General features: G+C 52.1%; 1 protein-coding gene across 22 annotated transcripts in view; it reads left to right on the top strand.

Annotated features, from left to right (window-relative positions):
* PTPRF (protein tyrosine phosphatase receptor type F) overlaps positions 1-24,675 on the top strand; it is a 380,951-nt gene that overhangs the window by 349,967 nt on the left and 6,309 nt on the right. For 15 of the 22 annotated variants that reach the window (XM_048313478.1, XM_048313477.1, XM_048313492.1 and 12 more), the window contains 7 exons: positions 1,457-1,489; positions 4,403-4,500; positions 12,289-12,412; positions 14,362-14,537; positions 20,453-20,572; positions 21,594-21,748; positions 23,059-23,344. In XM_048313478.1, the coding sequence (XP_048169435.1) occupies positions 1,457-1,489; positions 4,403-4,500; positions 12,289-12,412; positions 14,362-14,537; positions 20,453-20,572; positions 21,594-21,748; positions 23,059-23,344 (992 nt within the window). The remainder of the gene's footprint in view (positions 1-1,456; positions 1,490-4,402; positions 4,501-12,288; positions 12,413-14,361; positions 14,538-20,452; positions 20,573-21,593; positions 21,749-23,058; positions 23,345-24,675) is intronic. The other 7 variants (XM_048313484.1, XM_048313486.1, XM_048313499.1 and 4 more) reach the window with 1 other exon arrangement.

Genomic DNA, 24,675 nt, shown 5'->3' on the forward strand with positions numbered 1-24,675 from the left:
GCCAGAGGAAGAACATCTCGACAGGCAGGTCACCAGGAGCAGCACTAGGGAGGGGTCACACGCAGTCAGCAGCAGCATGCAGCTTCTTGAGGAGGAGCACAGTGTTAAACAGGGCTGCTCCAGGACAGCTGTGCATGGGGACAGGCCTCTGTGACATGTCTCCATGCGGGCACAAAAGCCATCTTTGCTGCATGCTTGTGGTTTGCATTGCGTGGAGAATTGTGACAAGTTGGGCTTGTGTCTCCTCCCATCTTCAGAGAAGTCAGGGTGTTTGGAACAAGGATGTTCCTTGCTAGACCTGTAGCAAGGTTCAAGAGCTGCCATCAGTGAGACAGGGGGCCAGGAAATTTTCTTTTCCTGTCCGTGAGTAAGGATAAGCCAAAGATGCTGCTCATTTGGTAAGCTTGCAGGGCTTTCTGGAGAGACAAAACCAAGCCAAAGTTCCCAGTTCACTTGAGAGAGCAACTGGACCCTGGGATACTGCTAGAGAATGCTCCCCTACCAAAAGACAGCACTGTGTCCTCCTCCCCTTTTCCCCACTGCATCCCATGTGAGTCTCTGAGGGGCGGAAGCGGGTGTTGTGCAGCTTGAAGTGACTGTTCCAGCTCCTGACGAGCTTGTCCTCGTTAATGAGGCGCATGAAATCCACCAAGCCCAGTGGGCCCAAGCTGTTACCCCATCCCCTGACGGAGGTCGAGGCAGTGCTGTGAGGATGCATTGACAAGAGGTGCTGGCCACCAGCCCTGGTAGTTGGTCTCCCTGCTGCAGCTTGCTGAGCAGGGAAAACTTGTTTAATGCATAATTAATTGGTCTACTGTTATTAAATATTAAGCTTTCTCATTTTTGTGGTTTTTACTTCAGACAAGGGTTATTCCCCCGTTGGCCTCCCTGTACTAACGTACTGCTGTGCCAAGTCACTGAGAGGATACAGGACCCGGCAGTGTCCCAGTACCATGAAGTGGGACTGAGTTGTGTTGCTGATGAGCTGTGAGCGAGCTGGAGGCTCAGGGACACTGAGCAGAGGTGGCTGGGGCTGCGTGCAGTTCCCCTGGCCACCGAGCAGCACAGATGCCCACTGTACCTGCCATCCACTGGCCCTTGCAGGCTTCCCTGGGGCATGGGGCTGTGGCCAGTGGTGTGCAGTGAGAAACGTAGCTCTCGGTGTCACATGAAGGCCTGTGAACTCCCTCCCTTGCAAGTAGCTCCAGCTCCACGTGTTTGCCAGTGTCAGCGGATGGCACTGGCCAGAGCCAACAGCCTGCTGTGTAACAGCCAGTTGCAGAGCAGCCCCCAGGGCCAGGCAATCGGTCCTGTGCAGGAGGGAAGCTCCCAGTGCTGTGGCATATGATGCTTCCCTTTTCATCTTCATCTCGTTGTCTTTCCATCTCTGAACCTCTGCGATGATGACTAAAGGCTAATGGGATTTCTGTTCTTGCCCCGTTTCTTTTCTTTGCAGGTGCCAGTGTCCCCTGTTGCCCGAATATCTCAAGTTAGTTTTAACTCCTGTTTTTATCTTTTGACACCTTTTGCTTTTTCTTTCCCTTTTTCTCTCGTCTCTGTATTTTTTGTTTCAATGTCATGAAGATCACCTTCACTCACAGCAGACTGTAAAATGGCAGTGATTTCACTTTCTGACATGATGTGTGGGGCCAGGCTCAGTACTGCTCGCACGGCACTACAGCAGCTCACCACAGCACAGTGCAGAAGGGAAGGTCCTGAGTGATGGGCTGCCAGGAGGCTTCTGCAGCAGCCCCTCACCTGTCCTCAGGCCTCCTACCTCCTCAGAGTGGTATGCCAAACTCTGCCATGGTGCCAGGCCTGCAGGTGGCCCTGCGTGGGGACTGATAACCTTGGCCATTCTGGAGGGAGTGAGCAGCTAAAAACCCCAAATGGACAAATTGAAGGGTGCTCTTCAGTGGTTGAACACACTCTCTTCCTACCTCAGGAAAACTGGTTTCCCTAAGCTGGGTCACCTCTGTCATAGACTTAGGCAGAACACATGATGGTCTCTAGACTGTCTGCAGTTGGTCTGTTTGGCAGTGTTGGTACCAGAATCCCAGGCACAAAGGAGGCACTTACTGCGCTAGCAGCTTGGATGGAGCAGTACCAACCTGAAGATAAAAGTGCCCCCTTATCACTTGTCTTCTGAGCTTCAGGTTCATCCTCAAACAACCATAAAGGCGTGACTGCCTTGCTCTGGGGTGTTCAAGACATCTGTGTATGCACACAGGAATGGGAGAAGTATGTAAGATAAATACTTCCCCTGGGAGCAGAGCCAAGGGCTTTGCAGTGTGTGTCCCTGCAGGCGTTGTGAGACCTCTGAGCTCTTCTAGCCTGGTGGTGAGTTCACTGTCCTCTTGCCAGAGCAATTGGAAGAGCTTGTGGAAGTCCTGGCAGTGTATACAAGTCTCTGTCTTGCCCTGCACTGTCAGCGGCTGTTTCTCTAGGTTCACCATAATGGGATTCCAACGACCTCTTTTTCCCCGCCTACTCTTGCAACTCTTTTGTTGCTGCAGCACTTCTCTGGCTGGCAAAACACAAGTTTGGAGAGACCACCTTGTATTTCTCAGCAGAGATAAGGGTCTGCAGCTCTGCTGTGGTCCACAGCTCTGCTTTACTTAGTACATAACCATGGAAGAAGCACATACTGTCGCTGTGTTCCAGTCTCTCTCTTCTTCCAGCCCCACACTTCTGCCTTGGCCCCACACTGTTCTCATCATTCAGTTGCTCATCAGTGACAGCTCTGCAAAGATTGCTCCTGAGCTACAGCCTCAGAGTTCTGGCACAAGTGAGGAAATTGTGCCGAAATCAGCATCGTCTTTGTCCCTTTGAGGGCCTGCTCAGCCATCTCAGGGATCCTGATGGGTGAAGTGGCAAACAGAGGACCATTTGCAGGAGGACCTCAGCATAAGGCAGAATAGGGATATTTCCTTCTCCACCTGTCCATGTGTTCTCAGGCCATCCGTGGATAGTTCTGCATTACCAAGCAATGGCAGGACAAGTGTACGTTGTATTGGGTCTTGCCTGTGTGCAGTGATGTCAGACGTTTTGTGCAGAGGTCTGAGGTGTAACATTTCCATGTTATCACCTTGTGACTTGTCACCACTGTGTAAAATGTGTGTACCCAGCCTGGGGACTGCTCCATCACCTCAGTGGCCCATCACTGCCATCTGTGGCAGTGTTCAGCCTCCCGAGCTATTGAGAAGCTTCTGGCTGTGCTCCAGCCTGTCTCCCTGGGTGTGAGTCAACAGCTTCAGCCTATTAATAATCATCATTACCCATGTGGGGTTTCTGGGAAACCCACAGAGCTGCTGCTGGAGTCACGAGCCTTGGGATTTGGATGAGATGTTTCACAATCACATTCCTGCCAGTTCAACATCTCAGCATCAGAGAAGGCGGCTGTGATAGTCAAGCTCTGAATCCCAGGGTCCCAGGAGGGGGTCTTCCCAATCCCATATGCACACCCCCACAGTACCTGTCCCCTGTGGGATCCCCTCCTTTGGGCCTTTCTCCTGAGCAGGGCTTCAGCTGTGCCCAGGATGAGCCACAATGTTGCAACCCTGCTTTAGCCAGGGTAAGACTTGTGCCGTGGCTTGAGCTGCATCCCAACTCGCAGCAGCCTCCCAGAAGCTGCTGGAGGGCACATCGCTACACATGGTGCCTTGCACAAGCCAGCCCAGAGGAGCTGAATTTTGGGCCCTGGAGCGGGCTCTGCCTCTGGAGCATCACTGAAGAGTTATGCAGCTGTGGGCAGAGCTGCTCGTCAGCTGTCACAACGTTGTGCACTGTCCTACCAGGGGATCAGCCATTCTTCCATGGGGCCCTTCTCCTCTTTCTCTAACGCCCTGGGGACTGGGACAGCATCTGCCTACGCAAAAAGCTGTGCACATGCACTGCAGAGGTTTCACTGCAGGTCTGCAGAGTTTCTTTGTGGCTGATGCCATTGTTAGGGGTAAGCAAGAGGATCAGCCTCAGCCCTTGGCAGTGAGAGCACCAGAGGATCAGTGTGTTCAACTTCAGCCCATGCGGGAGCCCAGGAAGCACAGTGACAGCGTATCCTTGGCCTGTTCCTGCCAGGGGCTGGCCGAGCCCCTGCCCGCTGCGTGGCCTGCTCTGTGTGCCCGGTGGCTGTACTGTCCAAGCATGCTCACCCGGTCATGCACATTCTGCACATCACCTTTGTGTTCTGTTCGCCGCCCCGCGTGCCCCGGGAGTGTGTGCCGCATGCCGTGTGAGCTCGTCGGCTTCCCATCCATCCCGCCCGGCGCTTCACATCCTCACACGTGTCCGCCTTGCACCCACCTCTTGGGTTTGCTGTGCACATGCTCTTGCTGAGCCTTCCTTGGCCATGCAGAGCCGTAACCATTCTCCTTTCCCTCCTCCCTCCTTGTCTCGCTTGCAGGCATGCGTGACCACCCCCCCATCCCTGTGAGCGACCTCTCCGACAACATTGACCGGCTCAAGGCCAACGATGGGCTGAAGTTCTCCCAGGAGTACGAGGTGAGCCTGAGAGCGGGACGGGCAGCAGGGCAGGGTAATGCTGGCCAGGACCCCAGCAGAGAGGGCCTGGGGAAAGCTGAGCTGTGCCTCCCCTGCAGCAGCACCACCTGGGCAGGCCCCACACCAGGCCTGGGAGCCTGCCAGCTCTCCCTGCCAGCCCCAGAGCGGTGGGAACTCGCCTTGAGCAGTTGAAGCATGGCTGGTACAGGGAGCAGGCCTTGCAGCAGAATGTCCAGCAGCCTGCCATGCTGCCACCATGGTTATGGTCTTAGGAATGAATGGGAGCTCGTGTCTGCCCACCTGGACTGTCTCTGATTACTTTGTTCTGCTCTTTGAAGGCTGCACTCCATCCAGGTTGGCTGAGGTATTTCGGTCTGCAGTATCCTGTGCCCATTCAGTTCCATCTTTGTTCAAAGCTTTGCTTTCCATGCCATCCTCTGATGCCAACAAACATGCCTTTTTGAGTTTTCATTCCTGCTTTCCCCATCTAATCTCCCCCTGGACTGTGCTGGCATTAGCCTGTGCCATTCAGCATCAGTGCTGTTCCACTGCCCTGGAGTAGTCCAAGCTCCCCTCCCTGCACAGAGCTCTCTCTGCCTGTGACCTGCAGTCATGAGCTGCAAACTTGCCTGCACTTCTGGATCGTGCTCTCACCCTTATCTGCATCTCTGGTGGAGCCCCTGGGTAAGTGCTGTCTGCGTACACCACTGATGCTGCCTTTGCTTGCACACACAGGCATGTGCTGGGTGTTTCATGAACCCCTCCACCCTGCACTGCACCTCTCCCAGCCCAACCCCCTCCAGCCCTGTCCTCCCCTGAGAGCAACTTGCCAAGGGGTGCACATGTGGAGCGGAAGGTGCTGACCTACCTGAGGGCTGCCTCACCTTTTTTGGCATTCTTCAGGCTGTGTGATTAGGTTACTGCTGTTTAAAATTGAGAAAAGTTCCTCTGCAGCCATGAGAGCAGCAATGGCAGGATGATGTTTTGCTGTGCTTATGTGCAGAGCCCTCTCAAGCTGCAGGGGACTTATAAATAAACCCCCCACTAGTATTAAAGAGGGAATAAATTTGGGAAGTGTTCTTTGCATGTGTTACCACTTTTGTTTGAATTGTTATCTGCCTGTGCCTGTGGCCACCCCTTCCTGCACCATACCTACACTGATTTATGAGATGAGATCAGAGCATTTGCCCACGAGGTAGGATTATATATGCCAGGAAAGGGAAAGTAGATCTCTATGTTGAGAAGGTAAGGGACAAATTCCAGCTAGTTAAAAGGTTGTGCTGTGTGTATCTGAGAAAGGCACAGAGCTGTTTGTTGCTTTGGGATGCCAAGTGGAGGGCTTTGGCATCCCTCTGCATTCAGTGTCTGAATCAGAGAGATGAGCTACAGCATTACACTGCGACTTGGGAAATGTTGAAAGGAATAATGTGCTTCCCTTGCAAGTTACCTGTGTGTTCATGTATGTCCTGCCAGTGGAGCCAAAGTGTGCAATCATATCTGTCTGCCTTGGGCTTTTTGCTACCAATCCAACTGAAATGTTAAGCAGGGCTGTCCACTCTGCTACAGGCAGGCTGTGGCTCTGCTGCACAGTGGGGATTCAGCAGGATCCAATCTCTGCACTCCCATCCTGACACTAAGCCTGTGCTCAATAGAGCCTGCAGCATAACACTGAGCTGTAGGAACTGCTTTGGAAAAAAATGAGCATTAAGTAAATTCTCTTAGCTGCTTTCATGAGCCTCTCTCTTCTCATTTCTCTTTCTTTAGAATATCATGGCTGGTTGAGAGCACCAATCAGTTGTACTTCTCATGTTGAAGCAGCTATTAAGTAGCTGATTGTTGCACATAATTTTTTTCCCCTGGATTCTGCTGCGTTTGACTCCTCATCATCTGGAAATCGCTGAACATGACAGGCTCGTACAGTGTTTGACATTAGGATGGACCCAAAAGCAGAAGGGGTTGCACCTTGTTGGCATGTGAGGATCAATACAATCATTTCCCATTTGAAATGCCAGTGAGAGGAATCCTGGACTGAGGTTGCAGAGAACAGCAGCTGCCCGTGCAGAATTGCTGCGGCAGTGGGGCCGCTCTCATCCTGGGCCCTGTATGTGTGGGTTTGGCAGGGCAACAGCTCCCTTTGATAGGAGGGCTGCAGGGCAGGATCGGCATGGTGTGAGCTGCTGACTAAGGAAATCTGCAGAGTGGATGTGGAAATAGCAGAGGTGGGAGGGGAGCAGGCTGTGCAGCCCCTGTGGTAGCCCAAGAGACAGGAACCACACCTTTGCACATGCTGTGCATTTGCAGTAAGCATTGATACAGTCCCAGTGCTCGCCCTGGGACTCTGTGAGCCCCAGACCTTATGCTGAGCTGAGTGGTGACCCAGCACTTTAAGAGGTGAAGGCCCTGACCCTGTTCCCCATGGCACGATAGTGCTGCCAGACTGGGCATAGCACAGCTGAGCAGGGAGACACAAGGGAGGAAGGCATGGCAGGTGAACCCCCAAGGCCCATTTGCTGTTTGATTGTGCTTTGGAATAGTTGCATTTTAAGTGTTTTTGCAGACCAGCCTGTCAGCCTAACGTCTCTGTGGGGTGCAGGGCTGTTTATAGATGGCTCACATTCCAGGAGCAGTGGCACCACAGGCAGAGAGCAAATATTTAACAGCACTTTTAACCACTGAGGCCAGCTGGCCTAGAGCCATCAGTCTGGCGCTTGCCTTGGCTGTGCAAGCAATAGCAGGGTAACATAGACACAGGTGACACAAAACAAGACCTGTCAGCACCTCCCCACATGCCTGGGAAGGAGACAGGAAGGCAGAGATTCCTCACAGCCATCTGACCTCCATTCCCACAGGTCAGAGGACAAATAGTATTGCTCACACCAGTTTGCCAGCCTGTGTGGCCATGCAGCCCATGTGACAAAGCCAGCACAGCAAGCTATGGGCTGGCTGCAGTGAGAGCGGTTTCAGGAGCTGTGGGTTTAGCCCTTGCCCCTGGCACCTGGGAGCCATCCCACCTGTACCTCCTGGTACCCCTGGAGGAAATGCAGGTGCTGGGAGCTGAACCACATGCAGGCACAGTTCACTGCTGCCATCTGCTCTGGCGTGGGGCAGAGCACAGCCCCACCACACTCTACAGGCAGGCAGCAAACTGGGGAGCAGGACACGAGGATCTGGCAGCTGTTTCTGGCCTGGCTGCACCGGGAAAGTATTTCATTTTTAGTGTACAGTGAAAGCTACAAGGAATTTACAGTGTGGGATTAATGGAATTAAATAAGTAGAAGGGAGGCTGAGCCCCTTGACTGTGGATGTGCAGATGGTGGCAGGCGCTGTTGCTGTGTTGGAGCTCCTCCTGTGGGCACCTTCCCATGCTGCAGCCTGGGCTCCCGGGGCAGGCTCCTGCCCATGGTACGTGCCCTGGGACAAACTGGTCGGCACACAGCACCACATCTCACGCTCTCGCTGTGGAATCCAGCAAGCCGAGCATTGCTGTCCCCTTTGGTGCTGTTAGCAAACACGGGACAGGCTGGCTCCAACCAGCACTGGTTCCTGCTCTCTTGTAGTGCTGCTAGATCCTGCATCACCTTCCCAGGGGAAGATTTTTTCCTTATTCCTCTCCAAACTGCAACTTGTGGCTATTATCCCTCATGTCCTGTCCATCCAGCATGTGTATGGCCCCCAGGAGCGGAGCACCTGGTGGTGATGAGAGCCTTGCAGTGTGGAACTGCCTGGCACGTTAGTTCTTGGTAAACTTTAGGCTGTGTATGAGATTTGACTGTGCTCCTGTTTCCTGGTGTGGTAGGGAGGCTGCAGACCTTTCTTCACAGTTTTCTGTGGAGAGAAGCACTGGTGGTCTGCCCAAACCCTGTGTTCACTTGCATTTCCCATAAAGCCACTGAGGACACTGCATCTCCTGTGCCTGCAGCCCTGGCAAGGCAGCTTAGGCAGCGGGAGAGGTGCTTGGGTCCCTGGGGGCCAGTGAGCCCAGGAGGTCTTGGGCCCAGGTAGCACCCCAGGAGCCACTTGCCGTGGGTTTAATGGGCTTATTGGGAAGCTGCCTGGCAGGCACACGGCACTCACGTTCCGGTAATAAGAATAATAAGGCTGAAGCGCTGCCAGCAATTGATTCAGAAGCACATTATGTCCTCATTTGAGGCGCAGCGCAGATTGACAGTGGTCAATGCTCGTGCTAATGTGGTTGATTTCACAGGAGGACAGGAAACACTCACTGCCTGAGCATCTTCCTCTCCCCGTGCCCTTGTGCAGCCCGCTGAGCTGCTGTGCTGCCCCAGGGCACTGCCTGCCCAGGCTTTCCACACCTGCAAGAAGTAGAGGCAGGAGCAGGGGCTCAGCATGCAGAGGGATTTTGGAACTGCACTAAGGAAGGGGAGCAGCAAGCCCAAGGCAGACTCTATCTGAGAGTCAAAGTGGCACTCAGGGATGTTTTCAAGGCATTTGTGGAGTGCTCTAGAGTCTGTTGAGGAAAGAGCCTTTTTCCAATCTCTTTTCAATGGTCTGACTCTGTCTTTATGGCAGTAGCAGCAGGGATCCCTGAACTGCTTTGGTGAAATTGTTGCTTGCATTTCCATGCTGGTAAGGAGGAGTTTTACTAATTGGGCTTTTTCTTAATTTGCACTTGCTGTCTTACAGCATCTCCCTGTCACTTTAAAGCAAAGCAAAAGTAAATGTCATGGTGCTTTTAAGTTTGCTCGTGGCTCATTTCCTTCCAATTTCCCAGCCCTTCTGCTTTCTAGGAAGAATGAGTTGGAAGTGTTACTCTGATCAAGTTTTGGGATGAAGCAGTGATTCCCATGAGCCCCAGAAAGGAACAGGAGCAGACTCCTAGTGCCAGGGCAGTTGTGGAGCAAGGTGCAGGGAGACAAGGCACTGCTACTGCACTCAGGGGCTGCAGAGCATTGTATGGAGATGGGACAAGGCTTGCCAACCACTACTTCATGTAAGGGCTCCAACTCTCTCCAAGCAGCCCATCGTCCTCCCATTTATTTACTCATTTGTTTGCCTTAAAGGGGGGAACAGGTGTACATTAATTCATCACCAGAGTTTAAATTAAATCATTTTACTTCTAAATGAGTCACTAATTTGCAGGAGTATTTAATTAGAGCCTCTTTGCACTCAGGTGCTGTATTAGTTCTGACTTTCTCACCTGTTTGCCCTCTTAAGAGGTTGATGATGATTAGACCATTTCTGCACATCTTCATTGCACATCAAAGCTATTAACCCTAATGGCAACACCTTGGTGCTCCTCCTCTTCTAGGGGCTCTTGGCAGCCTTGTCCTCCCCCAGGAAATAACCCTTTGCTCTGCTGTGGCAGGAGACAGACTTGCTGTGCAAAGCATTCCGCACCCCACAGCTCAGGCAGCCCTGCAGCCTTTTGGAAGTGATTTGCAGCGTAGATTGAGCATGAACAACTGCACTGAGCTCTGCTTGCCTCTGCTGTTGAGGGAGGACTTGCTCCAGCACCCACCTGTGCCCGTTGAGAGTGTTCACAGAGTGCAAGTACAGCTGGTGCTTTCTTGGGTTGCTTCTTCACAACAAGAAGATGCTCACTGATACCTTCAGAGCCACTCTCGGCTCCACCACCTAGTCAAGTAGAGCTAGTCAAGTCTCTGCATGGGCTGTCAGTGCAGACTAAGGTCACCTTTTTGAAAAACAGGTGTTAATTATGTTTAGGCATTGATGGGGTCCATATTTTCCTCCTTAGTTTGTCTATTTGTGCTTCTCCTTCAGTGTGCTCCGTATTGACCAGACTGGTGTCAAAACCCCTCTTACTTACCTCTACTCCAGACCATAAAGTCCTTTCCTATTATATTCCTCTTATTTTTCATGCCTTGGATAATTTCTGCATTCCCCTTGTGCAGTTCATGCCCACCATTGGTGGGCATCAGTCTTCCCTGCCACGCAACTTGAGAGTGGGGAGCATCTAAAGAGCTGTTCCCCTGAGCAGCCTATCTTGAAAGCAAAATACAGGTGCCTGAAGGAAATGAAGTGCCCCAGAGAGCCGTGAGCTGTGCTGGGATGTCTCCGTGCCTGGGCAGAGGAGTGTGCAGGGCCTGTGGCAGCCAGGCCAGTGGGTTTGCAGCCACAAGTGGTGCTTGCAGCCTTCACTCCCACCATCCTGGCTGCAGCGCCTCTGAGCACAGTGGCTGCCTGCTTATTACACTGATAATAGAAAATTACAGGTTTTCTGTAGGAAATGTCTATTTACATTCTACATTTCCCAAACTACCTATTAGCATCACTGTGATGTCACATCCTCCTGTGCATTTTCGTCAGCACTGGCCCCTTTACCTGCAGGCAGCCTGGGCCACACCTGGGGAGAGACAGCTGCCACCTGGCACAGCAGTGGCCCGTGCTCTTCGTGTGCTGCAAAGCCCTCAGGGCCAGTGCAGCAATGCAGGCAGTGCCTGTGCTCCATACTCAAGCCAGTGCGCACACCTACTGCTGGCTTCTTGGGAAGTGCCTGCTCCACAGCACAGGAGCAGAGGGGACATCGATGGGTGTCACCTTGTGCACAGCTGGTGACAGGGTGAGCAGAGGGACCATGAGGGCTGTTTATGTCAGCCCAGTCAGAGAGCTGTGCTTCCCACCTCAGCCTTTTGCTCACAGGTGATCCAGAGCTGACAGACAGGCATTTCACTGCCTGAGAAACCTTCTGACACAGCTCTGCCAAGCGATGAAAGCAGATGCCTGCAGGGAGCACAGCATGCCATGCTTCCCTTGGCCTGTTTGTCTAGTGTTTTTGTCTGTGGGCCAGCAAAGTTTCAGAGACCCTGAGCTGGAGCAAGATTTTAAGAAGGCTTTGATGGTGGTGTTAATTTTGGGGGGAAGGGGTTAATGGGATGACTGATTGCTGCTGTAGCTGCTTGTCCAGGGCTGCATGTGCAGAGCAAGTCCCCTGCATGAGGCAGGTGTCTTAACTGTGTGCCTCGCCTGTCTCTTGGACAAGACCATCCCATCTCAGATGGGTGCTTTGGGGATGGTCCTTGTTTGCCTTGCTTTGTGCATGGACGGAGAAGATAGAGAAGGCTTTGGAAGAGGCTGCCCGGTCATGGAGCAGCCATGGACTGGGTACACCAGCACACGGCTTGTGGAAGAAACACTGGGTGTGCAAGGCCAGGTGGGAGTGGGTTGTGTGCTTTCCAGGCAGTTGCACAGTGTGCAGGCCAAGATTTATAACCACATCTGTTCTCCAGGTTTATAGTGTCTTGTCACTCTATTAACTCAAACGAGAGATGTTTACATTGCATAAGTAGCTGGAGCAGTGGATAGTAACCTATTAATTTTCATGACTATTCCCTGGCAAAAGCTCATAGGCTGTCTTGCAGGACACTAATACTGAAAGCTTCTGGGGCACAAGACACCCAGGGCTTGCTGTATTTCAAGAGACTTCAGTTCAACAGCTAATAAAACCGCTAGGTCAAGATCTGTGCAGTCAGGTCTCTCTGGAATGCTGGCAGAGGACCAAATTTCTGCTGATGGTAGCTCCAGAGGAAAGGATGAGCACGCATCAGAGGAGATGAGGACTCACCTGCAGCACACTGCCCCAGTGAGGGGCTGCTTTGCCTGCAGATCATGGGATGCATGTACCACTAGAAACTGGTTTTCAGTGTGGTCTGGCTTGACACTGCTGCTGTGGACACCCATGGAAGCTGTGTCTGGCCTGGGGAGAGGTGTGCAGTTCAATGCAGATTTCCTGACTGAAACCCCCATGGGCTGCAGCATCTCACTGTGCTGTGACTGCTAACAACTCCTTCCTTCTCTTTCTCTCTACAGTCCATTGATCCCGGGCAGCAGTTCACCTGGGAGAACTCCAACCTGGAAGTGAATAAACCGAAAAACCGCTATGCAAATGTGATAGCCTATGACCACTCACGTGTCATCCTGACTTCCATCGATGGTAAGAGTAACTGGAGTGGGCACCCCATCAAGGAGCTGAACCTGACTGTAGCAAGGGGACCATCTTTTTCTGTGTTCTAAGCTGAGCAGGGACAAATACCAAGCATCAGCATGATCAAATGTGTGTTCTGGCTGGCCAGAAGAGAAAGGGCACCGTAGAGCTTTCCCAGTGTCCTCAGAGCAGTGTGCTCTGTATGGTTGCCTCTTGGTACTGCTGGCAGCAAAGATGTCTGTCCCAGCAGCCTCCTTTCCCACTGTCCTCCCTGTGTGACTTCAGCTGCCTTCCTCAGTACATGGTGAAACATGGCACTGTTAGTGCCACTGCCACTCTCTGTCCCAACACTATTGTAGGGCCAGTATCTTCCTCTGGGACTTGTCAGTATATGGTCCCAACTAGGTGTCCAGGGTGACACAGGATGAGGGGTGCTTCTTTCCCTGGGATATCAGACTCCACACATCCCTGTGCTCCATGGGAGCCTCAGGCCCTGGTATCCTTAGCACTGACCCCAATGGCTCCAAGAACACATCCCTAGAGTTGGGGCTAATACATGTTTCTAGTCCTCTTGCACACAGAGGAGTTGGAGCCCAGGCTCACCCATTCTCCTTGTTTTATAAACCAACACCCAGCTCTGCACACCCAGATCTGAGCCCACTGATGGAGGATGAGGAAGATACAGCTAATTCAATGCACCCCTCCTTGGGGAAGGAACTGGGGCCTGGCTTTGCACACAGGTGGCCCTACAGTCACTAGCGTCCTTTTTTGGGAGATGGAAAAGCCTTTTCTAGTGGTAATGCTCTACTCGTCCTTTTCAAGAGGAGGAGAGAGGGCCAAACAGTCCCTAACAGCAAGCCCTGTTAAACAGCAGCAGCAGCTATGTGAAGGCCTGGCATGTCTGCTCATGGGCAAACCCTCACAGACAGCTGTGGGGTGAGCACGTGGGGGAATCCCTGTTTTCCAGCCTGACTCAGTTGCTGTAAGTAGTGTCTGTGCCTTCCCGGGAACTGTTCCCGAAGCACCCTGCCAGCTCCATGCTGCCCATGCCAAGGGAGCCGAGCACTGCACTCCAGCTGCTGCCGCTCCCCCAGAGCTGCCGGCACTTTGTGTCTGCTGGAGACTGCTGAGACCTGTAGAATTTTCCCCAGGACAAAAGGACGAAGGGTGACCCCCAGTTTTATTTCCTTCCTCTAATGAAATGCAGATGCTCTCTCCTGGGGAGACAATGAGATTCCTGCTGCTTTCTCTCCCTGCAGCCCAGGCAGCCCATGCTGAGCAGGGTTTGGAAACAGCCTCATGCCTCTGCTTTGCCGAATTTATTTTAGTAACTCTGTGTTTGCATTTTAAAGGCCTTTACGAAAAATTCCTTTCCTTAAAGTAGTGGAGGCAGAGTAGGGGCTGGAGCAGCCTCTGCTAGCAGGCAGCAGAGGGGGGTCTTCCACTGAAGGGTTTCAGTGGTGGTGGGAGGGAGATTCTGGCTCCTTGTGGATCATTGTCCCTGCAGGAAGGATGGGAGGACATCCCTGCCTGACATCCCTTGCTAACAGAGACAAGCTAATAAAGGAGCCTCATTTTTAAAAGGTGCTGTAGGACCATAACAAATTGCTGGTGAATTTAAGACAATTATTTCAGTCAGTTGCTTGGGGCTGAATGAGCTCCTTAATATTCCTGCCTGTGAATTTCCCTTTGTGTGCGTGTGGCAGCTGTCTCTCTGCTTTGGTGTTGCCTGCTTGTTGCATTAATGTGGGAGTTACAAAGGGTTCCTCTTTTTTCAGGCACCATCCCTGTCCTTTGCAGGCTCCCTGGGAGAGATCCTGGCATCACCCCATAAAGGAGACTTGTCAAGAGCCTTGTGAACATGCCAGCCTCTTCCCCTGCCTGCGGGGCCCAGCAGAGCAATAGGTACAGGGTTGTGGGCCGCCCCCAGTAACTCTTGCCCTCTTTCTCCTCCACAGGGGTCCCAGGCAGTGATTACATCAATGCCAATTACATTGATGGGTACCGGAAGCAGAACGCCTACATCGCCACGCAGGGACCACTGCCAGAAACCCTCAGTGACTTCTGGAGGATGGTGTGGGAACAGAGAACAGCAACCATAGTCATGATGACGAGGCTGGAGGAGAAGTCCAGGGTACAGTGTGTGCTTTCTCTCTTTTCTGGAGCTGTTGGGGGGCAGAAAAGAGGAATGGGATCACTTCAGAGTGTAAGGACATCCAGGGAGAGGCAATGCCAGTGGTGTGGCTCACTGCTACAGGCAGCCCAGCAGCAAGTGCCTTGTAAACATATCCCTGTGGGGCAAAAGGGTGGCACAGCCTCCTGTTGCTGGCCTGCTGGTTTATCCCTATTTTGCCTGCATGTCTGCATGCACACCCATCCTTTTCTGCCCACATCAGTCGCACCAAAGAGGGAAAGAAAAGCTCTGACATGGGGAGTGTGGACCATCCCAGAAGCTGAGAAGCTGCAACAGCTGGGTGGTACCAGCAGCATCCAGCAGCCTGACAGGGCCTTGGCATTTCAGGCAATACAGAGGAATGGCTGACAGGGTCTCGTTGCAGTAACAAGACTAATTTGTGCTTTGTCCAATGACAACATGTATAAATGATCAGCTTATACTGCCAGGATTAGATATTCTGATGTAATAAATGCAAAGCTGCCTGTAGACCGTGGGGAAGGCGTGAGCTGGAGGAGCAGGAGCCCTCACTGCATATGATGCAGTTTTCATGTCAGAGGTTCTAACTCAGCCCCTGAAGCAGGAGTTTGTAAGCTGTGACCAAGTCCTCCTGTGCCCAGATGCACCCTTTGGGCAAAGCCTGCCCAAGGAGGACGTAGCTTCTGCCTCTCATGATTCAGTTTGTTCCTAAAAGTAAAATTTCAGTGGTGAGCATTTGTACTTGCAGAATATTTTAGTGTTGCCATGCCAACAGCAAAAGGGTCTTGTGCACTCAAGCTGTGAAGCACTGATTATTTTTAGCCCAATAAGCTCATTCTTGAGAAGCAGAAACTGTCAAGTTTGGGTTTAGTTAAAACTTTTGCTGCATGCTCTCCCTCCTTTTCAAAGCTTTAGCACTGAAATGCTCACAGGGATGTCCCAGCCCACCCTGGCTGGGGGGAAGCAGCTGAAACAACCAATGACCGTGGAAAAACAGATCTGCTTTTCCTAATGTACAAAAAACAGGCCTTGTTGTTGAGTTTCCTCGGCTCTTCAAATGCCCTACAGCCTTCAGGGAAAAACAGCATTCCTTGGAGATGAGCTGTGTCTAGAGATCCAACCCCAGCTTTGTACTGTGCTTCCTGCTGCAGAGCCCTGCCACTTCTGTCCAATGGGCACTGTCACCCACACAGCCCAAACGGGGAGGGAAATTATTCTGACCTGTCCTGTGACTCAAGGCTTGGCACACAGGCTAAGCAAGATCAGAAGCTTCTGGTCAGCTGCTCTCTGTGGCTGGGGGTTAAATGGGGACTTTTTTATGCCTTCACATTTCAGTGATGGAGCATATATTTGAAGAACAAGGAAAAGCCCTTCTGGGTTGCCAAATAAATCTGTGCCTGGAATCCTGACTCACTTAACTTCTGGGATGCTCAGTTATGGCAAGGCACTCCAAGGTGCATGTTTCTTGAAGATAACAGGTTTCCTTTGACCCCACAGGCACTTGTCTTTGCCTGAGATGCCTGTGGTGCTGAGCTGTGCATTATCTTCCCCCCAGCACGCTCTGTCATATCATCCTGCAGTATTGGTTTCTGTCCCAAGCACAATGCGTGTGGCCAGGCTTTTGGTGACACTGTGAATCCCTGTTATGGGCAGGAGGTGACCAGAGCCTTCACAGAATCTCAGGCAGCCTGCCTGGTTGGGCATGGTGCCCAGGGGCTCTAGGCTGACCTGACCAGACCCAGACCCAGACCTCTGCATTCGCTCCCTGGCACTGCCTGCCCATGTCCTGCTGCCTCTTTGGCACATCCCCAGCACTAATGAGAAGTGGGCAGTTCTCTCAGGCACTGTGGGAGGGGCAGGTTGCCAGGAGAGGCAGTGGAGAAACCTGGTCACTCCTGAGTTGAAGTAGTGATCCACAGCAAGGACTTACCTGGATGTGTTTGCTGGACCCTGTAGGTGTCTCAGGGCATTCCCTCACAGCAGGGCCCTGGTGGGGAGCTGCGATGTGGAATTCCAGGAGATTATTTTCTCTGGGGTTTTTTGTTGTCTTTTTCATCATCTTCCAAGGCAAGATGGCTTTTAGCCACCTTCCTGCTCTGCTTTTCCTCATGCCCTTTTGGTGATGGCTAGAGCTCTCTTGGGAGCACACCTTTTTGGGACCAGTGAAGATCCTAATGCTAGTCATTGCCCATTGCTCCAGACTTTCAGCATGAGTCACTGTTTTGCAGTTCATTCCACTCCAGAGCCTTCAGACTTCATCTGATGTAAACCCTTGGGTCCCTGCAGCATTGGTGCCTGCTGATGCTCATGCTGCTGTGGGACAACACTGCTCCAGGCAGTCACATGGCATCAAAGCCATTACCCAAGGGTGACCTTGCTTGAAAGTCCCCTTGCCCAGGGGCTTTGGTGCAGGCACAGGACTATGTCTCCAGCTGCAGAGCCTGGGGTGGGTAGCTGGGCCTCATGGCGAGCTGCCCAGTGCAGAGCAGGCTCTGCTGCCTTTCCAGGCGAGCTCCCCAGGTCACCCTCGCAGTGCTGTGATAAGCTGACCAGGACCAGCAGCGGCTTGGCAGCCCTGTGGGGGTGACACTGCTTTAAAGGGTTCCTGAGCTGCAGAGGGAAAAAAAATCTTTAAGGAGCATCAGCTTTTATGGTCTGCAATTTCAGCTGGCTTGATGGTCCAAATCATCCTCCCTTTTTCATGTTTTCACAAAGTGAGAAGCACATAAAGGATAGAAATGGCTGGATTGTGCAATTTAGCTGCCTTCAAAGCTTTACAATCAGTTTCAGAATCATTTGGTGGCAGTTCAGAAACACACATTGTAGATTAGCTTTCCTGAAGCTGCAAGCGTGGCGCGTCCCTGCCGGGCTGTGTTGCCAGGAGAGAGGTATTAAAGCAGGATTTCTCCTGCCCTGGGCTATCCCCAAGAGCCTGGCAGAGTGAGGTCTCCCACAGCAGAACCATGGCTTGTTCTGTTCCAGCCCAGAGCACCAAGCTGCCATCCCTGGGGTGTGATCTCCCCTGGCATTTCATGTCCCTAGGAAGGAGTGTTAAGAGGCCAGTGCTCAAAGGCCCTGGGAAAGAGAACATCATGCTCCAGCCCTCTCACTGACAGCAATGCCATCTGGAGCTTGTGAGCAGGGCCGGGAGCAGAGCACAGCTCTCCAGCTGAAGAGAGGTGCCCGGCTGCTCTTGGGCTCAGGGCATCAAAGGGGAGGGACAGAAGCCACTCAGCAAAGCTGCAATAAATGGCTGTTCAGGACATTACTGTGCTCCTTAAGTTAATGAGAAACAAGCACTGCCAGAAGAAAACATCTCTTATCTGCTTTAGTGCCACAGTGCATCGGCTTCAGCATAAAATTTACAGAGCTTGAAAATGGGGCATAAACATTATGGGTAAATTTGGCAGAAAATGTGACTGACTCTTATCTGGTCATGAATAAATAATTTTCAATTACCAGCCCAGGCAGTGCTATTATCCCACACAGGGAATTCCTCTGAAGTTTGTTTTGTGCTCAAGTACACAACCCTGCAGCATGTGGGTGGCAGGAGGGGACGGCCATCCCTGAGGTGTAGACTCAGGCACAGGCTGTGCCGCTCCCCTGAAACATCCCCTGCAAACCAAACCAAGGGTGACACAGCAGCTGCCCCCAGCATTTGCAGGATGCTGTGCTGCTCTCCCCTCCCTTAGAGAGGGTCACCTTATCCCCCAGCCAGACAGGGCAAACTCGGGCCTCGTGGAGACAGCCTGCAGCTGCAACCCACTCATGAAGATGGGATCGGTTTAGCTGTGAAATACTGTTTGTGGCCTCCAAGTTGTTGGTGCTGCAGCCAGTTGGCATCAAATGCTCTGTGCCAAGTGAGGAAGAGGAATCCTGAGATTTTTGCAGGGCCTGCCATGTTGCCACAAATCCAAGGCAGCACAGCAGCCCAAGTGGCAGGAGACCCTGGGCAGGAGGCAGAAGAGCTGCTCTGCTTTCACAGGCATCTGCAGTACCCCATTAGGCAGCCTTACTCCAGGCACTTCTGCCAGGGCAGGACTTACTGAGAGCAGAACCCAAAAAGCAGGGAGAGATGCATCCCTCTGACTCCACGTTGCTGCACTCCAGAGCCAGAGTACAGGATGAGGGCTCTTAGCTCTCACAAGCCCCACCCTGCTGCAAGTGCTTTCTATTAAAAGGCAGAACTTCATTGATTCCTAATTAAGCTTATTGTTTCCCTTCCCACACATTCCCCTGTAAACACATTCTGCTAATAATTAAGTTTACTATTCCTTGACAAGCACGGATGATCTTCCATTCACTCCTCTCTCCTAGGGCGGGAAACCATTTTCGGTGTGGTGCACATGGGTGGGAGTGAAGTCTTCCTCCTGTCAGCCAGGCACTGTGGCTCTGCAGGGTGGGGGAGCCAGGTACTAGATGAAACAGGGATGCTCAGGGTGCCAATTAAATAGGGAGCTTGGGGCTTCAGAGAAAAAAACCGGAGGAGTAGTTTGCAAACACTGAGCTGTGAAGAGGAGGAGGAGGAGAGCATCAACAGGTGAGCAGGGAGGGATGTGCAGGGAGATGAACGGGCAGAGGGATGGGCCCCTGGGGATGTGTTAGGGCCCTCTGCCAAGTGGGATGCAACAAGACCTGTGGCCAGTAACTCAAAGCACTCTGGCTGCAGAGTTGAAGGGGTGATAAGGATTCTGCAGAGCAGGAGGTCTCTAGGGAGCAGCAGTGTTTTCATGATGGGACAGTGCTGCCTGCAGGAGGGGCCTGAGGGGATAGTTTTGCCAGTCTGTGCCTTCTTGCAGAGGGAGAACAAGATGTGTCTGTGTCTGAGTTGGCATCTGTGCCTTGCAAGAGCCATTTTGAAACACCTGGGAGACGTAGATTTTCAGGGATGTGCCACCTGCCACAAGGGCAGGTTGGTGTCTCTTGGTGATGCTCAATGCACTCAAGCCTATAGCAGTGCAGAGAGTGGATACAGCATCCAGGCTGGAGCCCTGGCACGGGCTGTGTCCCACCTGTCACCAGGGTGGTTTGCTGCCCAAGGCCACACTGGCAGGGGCACCCTGGGGACTACAGATGTTACGGGAAAGGTGGTGCCTGTTCTTCTGTTGCTGTTTACTGTGCTGGGCTCAGGTCTGTCCTGCCACACCTGTGGGTCAAGGACTCCAGGCTGGTATAGCAGGGACCTGGTGAGGATACAAGCTGCATCTCATTCACCTCAGCTGCCCTTTGAGTAGAGCTGTGCCCACAGAAACCATCATTTCCTCTTCCCTGCTGCACTAGCTCTTCTCCCATCAACCCACAGCTGCCTGCCTTCTCTTCATCCAGGTAGAGCTCAGGCAGGGGGTGGTTCAAGCAAAGCCCCAAAGATGCCCATGTCACCAAACAGGAGGCAGGGAAGAACTACAGCAGGCACAAATCACTGCTAGGAATTGCTACTTACTGTCTTGGTATTTGGTATTGCTCTTGTTGCTCTGTCTGGTGGCCTGGCCCCCTTTGCCACTTCCCACCAATGGCTCCAGGTGAAAAAGAAAATTCCTCTTTCAGTGAGTAGCCACTGAGATCAGTTCAGTTGGTCAGAGCATGGTGCTAGTAACACCAAGATCGTGGCTTCAATACCCATATGAGCCATTCACTTAAGAGTTGGACTTGATGATCCTTGTGGGTCCCTCCAGCTCAGAATATTCTTGTGATTCTGAGTCTTATGGATAGGAGTCCAGGGGGTGCTGCCTTTTTGCTGGGGATAGGGACACTCTGGGGGAAAGAAATCTAGATTTTAGAGGCCCCCCTGCACAGTGACTCATTCCTGTCTTTACCCTTTGAAGGGCAGAGCCCTGTTCCTCACCCAGATGCCCCAGTCAGCAGCCAATCTCTGACCCGTTCTCTTCACCTCCCTGCAGGTAAAGTGTGACCAGTACTGGCCGAGCCGGGGTACGGAAACCTATGGGATGATCCAGGTGACCCTGCTGGATACAGTCGAGCTGGCGACCTACACTGTCCGCACCTTTGCGCTGTACAAGGTATGGGTCTGGCTGGGCTGTTGCTGCTCCAGGTAGTGCAGAGAGGCTTCCCAGTGCTGCAGAGTGCTCCATGGCCCACAGGCAGTGGCCGCTGGCTGTACCTGGCTTGGCCAAGGATGTGGCCAGTCCGCACATCAGCCATGTCGCACAGATGGGCTGCAGTAGGAGATCAGCTGCAGGTTGTGCATCTGGCCACTACTGGACTTTGGCCAGGATATCTGATGCTCTTCTGTGTGCATTCTGTGATGGGCCCCAGAGCAGGGCTCTTCTTGCCTCTGGCGAGTGTACAGGTAGCAGCTGTCGTCCCATTAGAGAGACAACATGGGAAACAGTGAATTTTTATCACTCCTGTCACTAATAATGCAAATGGAGGGGCTATTTCTGATGTGAGCACAAACCCATCTCTCCTGCCTGCTGCATTCCTCATTAGTGTTTGGAAGTCCCTGGGGGCAGTGCCAGCAGCAGCGTGTCATGGCAATGCAGACAGGCTTTGCGGCGAGCTGCCTCTGTGCGTGACTGAGTCTGGGCCCAGTGCTCATAGGGGATGCACACCCCAGAAAGGCCCCAGCAATCACTCAGCCACTCCTACCACTTGCTGCATAGATCACTCCGCCAAGCCCAGAGAGGAGTGGGGCAGTCTGCAGACACAGGCTGATCAGCCAGCCTAGGGACACCCATGATGCAGAGGAGCAGGGAGGGGAACTGGCTGCTGTAGCCCTTCCATGCCCAGTCCCCATTTTCCCTGAACATGCAATGAGTGCTGTGCAGAAAAGAGTCTTTCACCTACTTCTGCAGAGCTGCTCTGCTGTCTCTGTCAACTGCCTTTCTACCGATCATCTGTATGTACAGAAGCTTTGCAATAAACCTACGTTTTTCCTCCAAATTTTTGCTAGGGAAAGCCCAGTACATGCATCATCACACAGAGCTTTGCATGCCTGTTGCTGTTGTTGTCCCATCAGCAGGTTCCTGCACTGGGATGAGACTGTTCTCATGCAAAACAACTCCTCTTTGTCTTCAACAGAATGGCTCCAGTGAGAAGACAGAGCTGCGACAGTTCCAGTTCATGGCTTGGCCCGATCATGGGGTCCCAGAATACCCCACCCCAATCCTCGCTTTCCTGCGACGGGTCAAGGCCTGTAACCCAACAGATGCTGGGCCCATGGTTGTGCATTGCAGGTAGAACTGTTGTGTTTACCTTCTGGCTGCAGGAGCTTTAACCTGTCTGAAAGTGGAGTCTCCCCTTCTTGTGGGAAAGGTTTCATGGTAGCATAAGCTGCACTGAACGCTTGGGCTGGCAGCAGAACAGGCCCAGCAGGGGTAATGCAGTGGTGTGACATTTCTATTGCTACTGCTGCATCAGATTAAACAGCACTGCTGCCTGGAGAGCCTCAGAAAACACATTTTCTTGCAAAACGGCAAGTGCCATTTAAGAATTAAATTATCTGTGCCCAGCATAAGTGGGTGGTACCTTCAGAGGCACATCACTGACAGAAATCCATGCGGTGACCTCTACAAACATCCATATGCAGTATTTCTGAATGGTTCTGAATGGTGGAAGAGCAGCACTCTTTCACAGGATAGAAAGGCAGCTCTTAAGACAAAATATTAGTCTACGAAGGCTCAGCATCTTACCCAGCCAAGATTTATTTGTACCAGCCAAGAGGGGACTGTTACTCCAACAAACCACTCCATCATTGCTGTTCCAGCATACGCCTTACCAGCAGTGTTTAATGCTCTTCTTTCATGCTCTGTTTCAGATGGTAGTGGAATATAATTAACACACAAACAAGCTGTATTAAAGCCCTGTTAAGGATATGACTTGCACCATAAATGAGGAAATGCCTAGCTCCCTATCTCTGCCTGCGTTTACATGTCACAACAGCATATCTGTTGTTTTCAGGGTGCTCTCAGAATGAGTAGTTCGAGGTTTGGTACTGCCCTTCCAACAGTTGTGGAGAGGCATTTGGTGCTTGAGTAAAGGGCTCAGCACAGTCGTGCATGACCTCAGCTTTCTGCTTCCTCTCTCGGGCTGGCTGTGCTTGTTTTATGGGTGAGGAAACAGTGACCAAGGTGAGGGGACAAGCAGGCTTGAAATTATGGGTTTCACTGGTGTTAGGGCCCAGCCTGCTCTTCATGTCTTCTGACTTCACACACACGTGCGCTGTCACTCTCCTACCTGTTAAACACATTTCTCCTTCCCTTGTGGAGGGGTTGCAGCCACCACAGAGATCAGCAGGGTGACAGTGTCCTTTCCAATCCAGCAGTGAAAGGGGGACAGCAGAAAGGCTGAGCAGCCTCTCCCATTCTTCGGTGATTCTCTCCCTTACTCCTCCTGTCACTTCTTGTTTGGAGCTCCGCTCACAGGGAGCAGCCTTTACTCCCCTTTTGTGTGCCCTAGCTCCAGGTGATCTCTTAAGCAATGTCAGAGCTCGTGTGACACCTGTAGGAGACCGTGTCATCTCAGGCCGTGTGCTTTGCTCCCGCAGTGCCGGCGTGGGCCGAACTGGCTGCTTCATTGTCATCGATGCCATGCTGGAGCGGATGAAGCACGAGAAGACTGTGGACATCTATGGCCACGTGACGTGCATGCGCTCTCAGCGCAACTACATGGTGCAGACAGAGGACCAATACATCTTCATCCACGAGGCCTTGCTGGAGGCTGCCACGTGTGGCAATACTGAGGTGCCCGCACGCAACCTCTTCGCCCACATCCAGAAGCTGACCCAGGTGCCACCGGGGGAGAGCGTTACTGCAATGGAGCTGGAATTCAAGGTTGGTGGCAGAGCCCCAGCACCCCAATTCTCCAGTGCCCTGTCTCTGCCCACAGAACCCCACAGGCCACTCGTCCAGGGGTTGGGAGAGGGGAGCTATGGATCATTACAGACAGTTATTCTTTTGTGTGTTTCTAAAGCAGGTAGGCAGCAATTTAAAATACATTTGAATTGTAAAGCTTTTGTCGGCCACAGTCCCCCCTGGATTGGCAGCTTCTGGAGAGGATATAAAAGGCAGATGGATGTGCAGCTCTCAGCAGCACGTTCTGCTCTAGGTTCACTGTGCGGCAGGAGCTGCATCTGAAATCAGATGCAGATCATGTTAGTGATAATTGATGTTACTGTGAACAACTTGTCTGGAAACAGCTCCAATTTAAATATGTGAGACATTTCTAGTCTCATTTCTTCAATGCTGAGCTCTGTAATCTTTTAACCACCTCAGCACCAAGCTTCAGTGTCTAGAATTGGTGAAGGCAGTGTTTTAAGGCACACCATTTTTAAGAAGCCAAGCCCACATTTTTCTGCCTGAATCTGTGTATGCCAATTGCAGATATTTATTACAGCCTTGGAGCTGGAAGTGAGCTCTGTTACGTGCCCATATTCTCAGATGAGGTGCATTAGTCCAGTGAACTCTTGCAGGGGAATATAGCTCAGGCAGGGAGGCAGCAGACCATGCAGGCTGTGAAATGAACTGCAGCAGTACAGCTTCACCCTGGGGATTCCCTCCAAGTGACAAAAGAGCAGGAGAGGCAAAATATTGACTTTCCATCTAAACTGGGAATAGTTGAGAAGCTCTGTCCTGTGGTTATCAGAGCTGCTGGTATCCTGGGGTTGGCACAGTAAAACATGCTGCATGAGTGTCTCATGGTGACATCTGCCCTGAGAAACTCCTCAAGAGAGCCACAGAATTGTGCTCAACTCAAGCATTTCTGTTGTAAGAAAGACAGAATTTTGTTTTCCTTTCGTTTTTCCAAGGGTCTCTTGAGAACAGTAATGAAATTGCCCCTCTCTGTGCCCTGGCAGTGTCCAGGGGAGCAGGATATGGGAGGTCCTCACATGGCTGCATTGCTCCCCAGAGAGCAACCCTGTCCCTCTGCAGGGAACCTCTGCTGAGGTCCAGCTCCCACTCATAGAGAGAAGGGTGGTTCTGGAGATGCTGGAGGTAGTCTTTTGGGGAAGGAAAACCAAAAAAAAAAAAAAAAAAAGGGGGGGGGAGAGAGGGAAGAGAGGCACTTGTGTTTGAATCTGCCAGCAGATCTAAGTAACACATTTACCATGACTCCAGTTTACGGGACTCAAAGAGAACCATAAAATGTCTCACAGTAACCCAAA

This window comes from Corvus hawaiiensis, chromosome 9, assembly GCF_020740725.1.
Source record: "Corvus hawaiiensis isolate bCorHaw1 chromosome 9, bCorHaw1.pri.cur, whole genome shotgun sequence".
NCBI lineage: Eukaryota > Metazoa > Chordata > Aves > Passeriformes > Corvidae > Corvus > Corvus hawaiiensis.